Source organism: Cyphomyrmex costatus, unplaced genomic scaffold (assembly GCF_001594065.2).
Source record: "Cyphomyrmex costatus isolate MS0001 unplaced genomic scaffold, Ccosl1.0 scaffold123, whole genome shotgun sequence".
Lineage (NCBI taxonomy): Eukaryota > Metazoa > Arthropoda > Insecta > Hymenoptera > Formicidae > Cyphomyrmex > Cyphomyrmex costatus.
The window spans coordinates 1,071,375-1,082,143 of record NW_017275207.1 but is presented as its reverse complement, the minus strand read 5'-3'; the positions used below and the strand labels follow the sequence as shown (position 1 = coordinate 1,082,143).

Below are 10,769 nucleotides of genomic sequence, written 5' to 3'. Positions count from 1 at the left end.
TATATATAATTGTACATATACACTTTCTTACGCAAGAAACAATAAATTAATGTAAATTTATAAATTTTTGAAAATATACCTCTAACAAACCCTTCAGTTTCTCCCAATATACTCAGAATTACTCCAACATAATGTGCAAATCCGATGAAATAAACGGCTAAATGAATTTTTTGATTACTAAATACATTAATGAAACATGTCTCATATAATCTCTTCCAACAATGTATATTAAATAAGAAAAAAACCAGAATTGCTTCTTCTGCTGATACTAAAACAAATAATTATCTATTTACATATCAAAGTAAATATAGAATTGATAACATTTTTATAGCAAATATATTTAAAAAAATATTTTTAATATTTACATACTTAGTGGTTTTCTGGATGTTCCTAATAATGCATCTAAGAATGTAAATATAACTTCAGGTACTTCTATATTATTGAGATATATGTGACAAAGAAAGAAAATAGTAAAAGTCATCAGTGGTGCACAAAATATGTAAAAGTGTCTAAACCACCTACAACAATTTTTTTAATAATTACAATTTGAGTATTAGACAAATAAGTATTTTCTATACACACACATATATTTTTTAAAAGATATTTTTAAAATAATGTATATATAACATATATTTAATATATTTTTAATAAATTATTATTACAGTAGTTATTGAATCTTTATGATAAAGTATGATTAATTTTAGTTTACCTTTTGGGCACTTCGAGTTTTGCTGCTATTAAGTTAGGTGTCGTTGTATCAAATTTACCGTAATAAAAAGCACGTTTTATCAATATAGGTACTTGAGATTCCAGAAGATTTAATAATAATGATGCTAGTATTATATTCATTGCGCTAAAGATGAAAAAGTTGCGAATTATATTTATATCCATTTCTTGGTTTATGCTTCAACGTTAAAAGATTACAGGCACCTATACGTCTAACGAATCTACGCGAACTGTGCTTAGAAAGAGAATCTCTACGGTTTCTATTTAGAAAGTTTCATAGACTTTATGCAGTTAGGCTTGAGATGTTCCACTTGTTGCACCATTCAGGTCACTGCAACAACGAAAAGTGATCAAGTTATATATTTATATGAGTTTTGATAAAATTAATAAAAAAATATTTAGAAAATATATTTTACACATATACGTGAGTGTGCACACGCGTGCGCGCGCACACACATACACACATAACATGTATATACGTGTGTGTGTATGTATTATATATAATAAATATTTCATACATTACAAATATTAATAGTTCATATTTATTTTCTCGATAAATAGGATTTTATGTCTAACATCAATATCGTTCAAATTAACGATCATTTTCACTTGGTATACGTTAAACACACATTAACATCATAAAAACGTATTCTAAATACGAGCCATAATATATATATATTATACAGAGTATATGTATATTATAAAGAATGAAAATAATATACCCTTAAAAATCTCCAAGCGTGTTTTACACAGAATACTAACGATATATGATATCCAAATATAAAACGCACGAAAGTAGGCTATACTGATACGACAGAAATGATTACACAGCCTCACAAAATTAAGGGTGGAACCAGACTAGTTGATTCTTATAGATTTTTCGATGCTGAAACCGAATCCGACCTCCAAATTTGTCCTGCGCGGTTGTGCTTGGATCAGTGTATAGAGCAGTACGTGCAATGCGCCCACAGCGCAACTTTGTTTCCTCATAATTCCACCAAAAAAAATCGTAGAGACAATTTCAAAAGCGTATTTGAAAGCTCATTCCTTATACTTTTGAATGCCGTTGAAGAACTTTCGAAAAAAAAATTATTTTTACCGCAAATTAATGGCAAATATTGCCAAAAATGCCTTTTTTGGCACATTTAACGTTAAATTACGCAAAATCCTGACGTGATGGACAAATTTGGAGGTCGGATTCGGTTTCAGCATCGAAAAATCTACAAGAATCAACTGGTTCACTCGTTAAGACCCATCCTTAATTTTGTGGGGCTGTGTTATCAACGCGTGTTCCGATATATACTGCCACTATTGGAAATCTATTTCTTCTATCTAATTCCCTGGTTGGACTTTCGACCTTTTGACTAATAGCGTTTTCCACTGGGAAAACTGGTGCAGCACTAGCGCCGTGCTACCCAAAATATTTTTTAAATATGGTATGCTGATTGGGTAGCACGGCGCTAGTGCTGCACCAGTTTTCCCAGTGGAAAACGCTATAAGAAAATCTATAGTTCACGTCACGGAATACTGTATGTTGAAAATGATGAAATTTTGAGCCCTCTAATAGGCATGTGCTTTTCCCCTCCCTTACATATATAGGAGATGATCTGCTTATATTTGTGTGAAGCAGTTGTTGCACGAGCAGAGTGTTTCTATATATGTGAGTAAGGGAAGGAAAAACTTGTTTTCTAGATTCGAAATTTCATATACTGATCTGTGATGCCTTCTATTTGGTGACACAAGTCGATACAAGTATCGTTCTGTCTTTGTTATTTATGGAATGCAAAGAAAACTAAAATAACCTTGTGTCCAAGGGACCTGATTTGTCGATTTGTCATGGAGTTGGACAATACAGGACGGGAAGAGAAGGGATGCACAATAAAATTTTCACTATTATTTTCAAAACTTCTTTATAAACTTTTTTTTTTATAGATTTTCATATCAAGACCCATAGCAAAAAATATTGCCTTTTATATCAAGAGCCTTGATTTAAGGCCATAACAGAATAATGGACAACGAAATTCTAACAATAAATTATTTAATAATATTATAATAAAATTATTATAATAAATTCTTATATTTATTTTAACTTGTGTTTCAACACTTAGAGCAAATGTTGAAAACTTCGATTATTTTTTATAATTAATTTATCCATAAATACATGATCAATATCCAAAGTCTCAGCTGCAATATTGGAGTGCACGTGCAATATAATTATTATAATTTCAACCGAACTTGTTGCATCGTAGAACACAAATACGTTGTCAAGCTTCTTTCAAAAAGTTCATATGTGGAATTTCGCACATAAAAAATTTTAATGTGTGGAACACTCTACAAGAGTTGCCGCACATACTGTCCATTAAATGGAAAGCATCCTGAAACAGTATTAGGGTCGATTGTACCAACGTTACTTTGACTTCAAGCTTGAAACTCTTTTTAAAACCAAGAGTGAGACAGAGAAGGAGAGAGTTATAACCCCCCTTACGAAAAAAATACCTAAAAATTCGGTATTTACACCTAATTTTAGGTTTATGTTTGTTTACACTCAATTTTCGATGTTAACGCCGATTCTTCGGCGTTTTGACGCCCATATTTATGATGTAGACACTGACATTTGGGTGTCGACACTCAAAGTTTCGATGTCAACACTTGTTAGTGTCGACACGCAAAATTTTGGTGTTAACACGCAACTTATGGTGTCGACACCCAAACATTGTGTGTTGACACCGAAACTTTGAGTGTCGACACCAAAAATTGAGTGTCGACACTAAAAGTTACGATTTAACAGCAAAAATTGAGTGTCAAAAGTTGCGTATTCGGACACAAAGCTTCGGATATATGTCGATGCAATATTTGTGTGTCGCGACGCATGATCGACACTATAATCCGGTTAGAATTAAATTACATCAGTGTCGAAAATATTTACTGACATCGAAATCGATGATCGTAAAATGTAATGTAGTAATACATTTCTGCGCACTTGAGGAAATGATTTTAATACGAATTTGAATAAAATAAGAAATCGATTTTAATCAATTATTTGTTATTTGTGAATTTTATTATTTGATGTATCATTTTATCCTATAATATTCGATGAAAAACAAGGATAGAATGATACGTCATGCGCATTACCCTTACGAAAAAAACACTCAAAAAAACACCGATAAAAACACCAAAAAGAATAGCGTAATTTCGGATACCACACTAATACCTATATTATAATACATACACTATCATATAAACACATAAACCATTTGTTTTTAATATTTCCATTGAACAGATATATCATAATTATACAGACGTAGACATATACAGATTCGTGGGTCATCGAAGTGCAGCAGTTCCCGTACGATTGTCAAGGTCAAGTATATGCGAGGTCGTGTGAATACAATCGGATGGGTGACCGTTTGGGAAGCATCATGAAAAAAAATTAATTCTCGAATTTAGAGAAAAATTTTTTTTTTTCACGATTTTATTCTAAAATTGATGCTAATTAGTAATACTTACTTTAACAATCTAACAGAATTGTCATCATTTGGGTGAAAACTGCATTATAATTTTTTCGCGTTTTTTGGCCGGTTAACGCCCAAATGGTGTAAACGCCATTTGAGTATCTGAAATTACGCTATTCTTCTTTGGTGTTTTTATCGGTGTTTTTTTTGAGTGTTTTTTTTGTAAGGGCCTCGCTTAAAGTTACTCGGTTTGTGAACTTAAAGTTACAACATTCAGCAGAATACAATTGTTGTGGAATGGTTTATGATGAATTGCAATATGATAAGTATTCTCTATTGAACGCTCTTTTAGACAATTATATATAGCTACTATATAAAATGCAAAACCCATTGCGTTCTCACTTCTCGTGCACTCGAACGGCTGCTTTTACTGAAACGCATTTAACTGCGAGCACTGAAAATCTGTAAGGGTTCGTTCAAGCATTACATCCAACTAACTCTAGGCTATAATTTACGTTACGTATATTATAGCAAAACTGCACACTAGAGTTATCTGGCTATAAATCCTGAACGCACTCCAGTAACGAATACAGATTTTTACATCGTTTCAGAATAAATAAAACTCGCAGTAAATAACAGAACATCTAACATTATCAGAACACGACCAATATTTATTACATTGAAATATTTGGGATATAATTATATTGTTCAATAAAAATATACAAGAAGAAAGATAAAGTATTTCTTATAGATTTTGTTTGGCATTAAATACAATTTCTTTACCAAATTTATGTTACAATTTTAAAAAATTTGTAAATATATGATAATGAAATCGGCCGATGACGGTCAAGGATTTTGGTTGCTAATGTAATGTGTGAATTTTATTTACCACGTATATAGCCCTCAATCGCGTGCCGAAATTTTTTCAGACTTACAACGCAACTCTAATCAACTACCGTAGTAATATCACTTTTAGTTAAATTGACACAAGCAATCTAACAAATTTTTGATGCTTATAGCATCTTATTGGATCTTAATAATATGTTGAAAGACATATTAAAATTTAACGATGTAATGTTAAATTAATAGAAATAAATTAAAATCTGTGAAAAATAAGATTGCGAAGAATATCACAAGTTGGCGTTTCGTCCCGGCTTCCACTACTAGACTCATCACACATTACATTAGCAACCAAAATTCTGCTTGACCGTCATCGGCCGATTTCATTATCATATATTTACTTGTTTTCAATATCGACGGTCCTACACAAATCTTAATTTTAAAAAAATTTGTATAGTTAAAGATAAAAAAAAGATATTTAATTTTTTTTTTAAAAAAAGATTAAAATTATAACCAAGGCCGGCATTGCCTTTCTGTGCAACAAAGGAACTTTCTGGGTTTGTGTTCCGTCCAAAAAAGGTTAATTAAAACTTTTACAAACAGCGCTAATGAAAATATACGAAGAATTTCGAAAATTCGCACTTTTAATATACTTTTATTACTAAATTATATTTCTCTATTTCACAAATTTATTTTTCCATTGTAATAATTTACTTTGTTACAATTGATCCTCCGTGGCTGTAACTATAAGATTTATTCACATCGTATGCTCTATCATATTCTTACCATAGCTTCTACTCATTTTAACGAGCGTACCGATCAGAAGACACGGTAGTGTCTCGGCGCTAATCAAGTTAACTGTACGAAATCCCACTGCTCACGATAAGGTAGTAGGTAGAATTTATAAAGAATTTACAGTGTCGTAATTATCGCGCCTTTTAGCCATCCTTGGACTTTTTTTCTCATGCATGTGACCTTTGTTGATGTAGATACTGATTATAGTTTTACATTTCCCGCTGAGAACTTATTGCTATGTCGAAATACAAGGCAATTGTGGTAACGGGTTTTAAAGCTATAATAAATTTATTTAATTTTCGTATGTGTAAAGTGATCAACGTATGCGAGTCTGGTTAAATTTAAATAATAACTTATATATCATATATCAAACCTGTTCTTTCAAAACTCGGCTTGAGAGCTGAAACACGCGTCCACCACCTCTCCGATATCTAGGTCTAGGTAGGAGACGAAGCGTAAATAACAAATAATAGACACCTGCGCTTTGCCTAAATTCAGATCTATCCAAATGTGTTGCAATTGCTGCAAACTTTTGTGCTATATGGGAACATTCATATTTTTACTATAATAAAAAATAACGATGCTTGAAGAAGATCAATATAGCACCATTATGGATATCACATAGAGGTAGAAGATGATAATTAAATGCAAATTAAAAACGGCTACTATTGCAGATTGAGAAAAAACTCACTCTCTCGGCTCCTTCACTCTACGACATTTGGACAGACCTGAATTTATATAGACGTCTATTCCTTCAATTTTGATTATAACAAAACTTTTTCAAAATATCATAGACTATAATTATAAGTATTATAACATACCAAAGTACATAAAAATAGCTATAAAGCATAAGCAGTAAACAAATTGATGACAATAAAGATGATAAAGCTATTACAAAAGCAGTAACAAATCCAAAGGTCTCAGCTATACACAGATGATCGTAACTGACAATGAGTCATAAAACGTAAGTCGTAAATTCATGTATAATCAAACGAGGAAAGAATTACCGCCTACAACGGTCAAAGCTGGATCAAAGTGCTTCTTATAATTATGCGTGAATTTTTATGCAAGTTTGCTCCCGCCGTTTTTACAGGTATAAAACTATCTATATGAAAACGGCGGGAGCAAACTTGTAGACCTTTACATATGTAGTCCCCCCATAATTGCGCGCTGATAACATTCAGACATAACGCATAATTACTACAATAGTAATATCACCAATTTTTACTTGATTAATTACAATTAAATATGAAGATGATAAATTAAAATTCCATAAATAGTTAGATCTTTAATTTATTCTTTATGTTACGAAAAATATCACATAGTTATTAGCGTTTCGTCCCGGCTTCCATTACTGGACTCATCAGTAAGGCATTGTAATGGAAGCCTACCTTATACGCCTGTGTTAGATGTTAAGTCGAGATACTATATATATATATGAAGAAATATACGCGTGTCAAAGCACTTACGAGAATTTGAGAATATCAGCGCGCAATTATATGGGGGGGGGGGGGGGACTACATATGTACTTTAGTATATAAAAATTCACGCATAATTATAATAAGCACTTTGACCGTTATAGGCGGTAATTCTTTCCTCGTTTGTTTGACAATACGGTCGTTACAAAATTATTTAATATTCATGTATAATGTTTTGACGTAATTATACATATATATGCTAATATAGCTGCACCGAGCTTTTTATTTTAAATATTATTAAATCTTGGATTAAAAACAAAAATATATAACCATTTGAGTTGAAACAGAGAATTATACGCTGAGTACAAATTCGAGAAAACACATCACTTGGATTAAGTAAGGTAACATAATTTTTATATGATTATACCTTAATTGGCGTCAGTTATGAATATCAGTCTTTTATACAAAATGATACGTACGTAAGTATTACTTATATTTTATTTTTTTGAAGTGAAAAATAGTATCATTTAGATTTTGAAGCATTTTTGATTGACAAAATTCAGAAAGAAGAATTATACTATTGATTATATTTTATACTATTGACTAATCAAAAAATGCTTTGAAACATTTGTAGCATCAAATGAATCATAATTAAAATTATACGAGGGCACACTCTTTCACTCTCACACAGCTCTCACTTGACAACTCTCTCGTATATACGTGTCAACAAAATTTTAATATATTTTTCGTAAAAGAATGATAGTTTGTCATAATATCACCAATGTGAGTTTGTATACCAACGTTTTTAAATACTTCAAACACAAAGTACAATTGATTTGAAATTAGAAACATCACTACATGTATATGCGATTAAATATTGCACAAGAAATAAAATTTAAATTGTTAATTCGTAGAGGAAGACAAACATTGATCTTAAAGCTGTTGCATAACTTATATCAAATTGATTAAACATGTGCAAAAAAATCAGCTTAGAAAAAATTCGAATATAAGATGCATTCGAATATTCATAATTGATTATGTAATTGCAGTCTTCATATAACAATGATTAATAGCAGATTCTTGAGATAATTTTCAATCAAAAATCTTAACACCAAAATATTGATACTATAATAGTTTTTCAATATTTATTGTAATTTCAACAGATTTTATGACCGACTTTGTTTTTTTTATTATCTCAGCGATGCCTTTAATTGTGATTACTCATCATTTTATACTTGGGTTTCATGGTTATATCACTTATCCATCTAAACGATTTTAAGTTTTAATTTATTCTACTACCATTTGACTTCATTTTTGTTTGATTTATTTTTTCATGCATCAACTACACGTAAAATATTTAGAGTATGTGCATTAGCTATGTTCTTAAAGCAAGATTACCAACTCTTATTTACTTTTTTTTATGAATCTTAATAAGAATCGAATCAACACGCACGCACAGAGTTGTTTGAATTCATTTAGTAAAGTTTTCGATTGATGTTACATGTTGTACTATAAAGCATACGAAACGTTAATCATTAGTAAACCATATAACGTCATTAATCCAACCTAGGTTGATTCAAACTAGTGTTTGGAAAAGAACCAGATAATATTACTTATTTGTTAGTAATTTGTTGCCCACAGGAGATGAAGATCAAATCCGGGTACTCGTATCACACGAATACTTGTATCATGTAGAGTAGACGCTTTATAGTTTATATGTATAAACATCTACATTGCACGCATGAGACGGTTAACGCATTACATTCATATTACGAATAATTGAACATAAACAAATAAAGAAATATGAATATTTAAAATATTTACTAGCATAATACATTTTACTATAGTCAATATAAGATTTTAATATTCTTGTTCATTCATATTTTCTCGATGAATTGTAAAAATTATTCTTTTTTTATGGTTTCTTATTTTTGTATCGAACAGAAGAAAACTAATACATGTTTGTTTCAAAAAAAGAAACTAATACATGTATACATATAGTATATATATATATATATATATGTATATTATGTATATACAGGGTTGCCACAAATTTGCAATTTTGAGATTTTTCCCTGACCCAGAATCACTTATACTTTGCAATGTTCCTCGGTCTTCCCAATAATTGTACACAAATGGAGGCTTTAATGTTCACTAATCGACTTCCAAAAAAAAAAAGTCAAGAAAGATGTAAAGCCAGACTTGTGGCAATCCTGATATATACAATATACATATATGTACATATATATGGAAATATTTCCTATAACAATATACATTATATTTATACCTGCAGAATCGGTCTTCACTTATGTACAACAAATGATTAACGGGTAGATGACCCGGATTTCCCGCGTATTCCAAGTACTAATTCAAACCCGTTACGGCCAGAAACGCTATAGTTTTGAAATTGTGTTAAACAATATATTTCGATTTGCATGTACTACGATTTATACTTTCACCCTACTATTGACTGCAGCTTGATGCACATATTATATTAATCAGTATCCCACTTTCACGTGATATCTGAGAATGGCTAAAAATGTTAACCGAAACGTTCATCATTAAAAATTTCATGTACATTTATTAAATTAATAAATTTGTGTGTGTGTGCATGCGCGCGCACAAGTGTATGTGTAGTTATTGTAAGTAAACACACATAATTGCACATTTGTTTAAGAGTTTCTGCAAAATATTATATATATAATATTGTATTACTATATTATATTGACATATTGTTATTATATATAATTTAATTTTATTTTTATTATTATAAAATATTTAATATAATAAGATGACATCAAATTTTGAAGATTGACTTCCAAACTCTCTTAAAATGAAATAAACTAATTATAATATAAAATGAACATCTTTTAAACTTTAAAAGGCCGCAGTGACCACTATAGTGGTCAGAGATAGACAACTATTTAATGTATATATATTTATATAAAGATGTATAATAGGTGCATATGCATATACATTAACATATGTGTGTTTGAGAAGCATATATTTATATGTAAAATAAGTAGCAAAAAAGTAAAAAATAGTAAAATCAAAAATATGAAAAAAAATAAAAATGTAAAAATATAAAAGAAGAAAATAAAAAAAGATATGAAGCTGAATAAACAAAAAAGGAGCTATATACGTAACTTTCTATGTCCACGTTGTTAGTTCTGAGTAATGCTGAAGAAAAATTTCATGCATGATTGTAAATGCTGTTACTTATTCAGACACATTAGGTTGGCAACATTGTTTCTGTATAAAATTTTGATAATCTGATGTCGTAATCGTGATTAATGGTATCAAAAATCCTTAAAGACGCTAAAATCCAAAATTTGAACATTTTCAACATTGGCCGTACCATTTAGGACCGCTCTAGCCTGGCCACTATAGTGGCCAGCAATAAATTCGGAAAATTTGCGCAACATGTAGGTTCTATATATATGTACATAAATTTTACGTCAAAAAATTCAAAATTTTAAAGGAAAAAAGACCGTCGAAAGGATAAGGCTTCAAGTTGTCCATTCATTTCTTCTTTACT

The 10,769-nt window shown here is 30.4% G+C and overlaps 1 protein-coding gene across 1 annotated transcript in view; it reads right to left on the bottom strand.

The window, feature by feature from the left end:
* The window catches only part of LOC108781096 (polyprenol reductase), a 2,699-nt gene extending 1,188 nt beyond the window's left edge, over positions 1 to 1,511 (bottom strand). Inside the window, exons 1-4 of the mRNA XM_018548981.1 lie at positions 1,449 to 1,511; positions 710 to 1,057; positions 370 to 518; positions 80 to 268 (exon numbers count right to left, since the gene is read on the bottom strand). Of these exons, the coding sequence (XP_018404483.1) occupies positions 80 to 268; positions 370 to 518; positions 710 to 891 (520 nt within the window). The 5' untranslated portion in view covers positions 892 to 1,057; positions 1,449 to 1,511. The remainder of the gene's footprint in view (positions 1 to 79; positions 269 to 369; positions 519 to 709; positions 1,058 to 1,448) is intronic.
* Between the last annotated feature and the right edge of the window lie 9,258 nt (positions 1,512 to 10,769).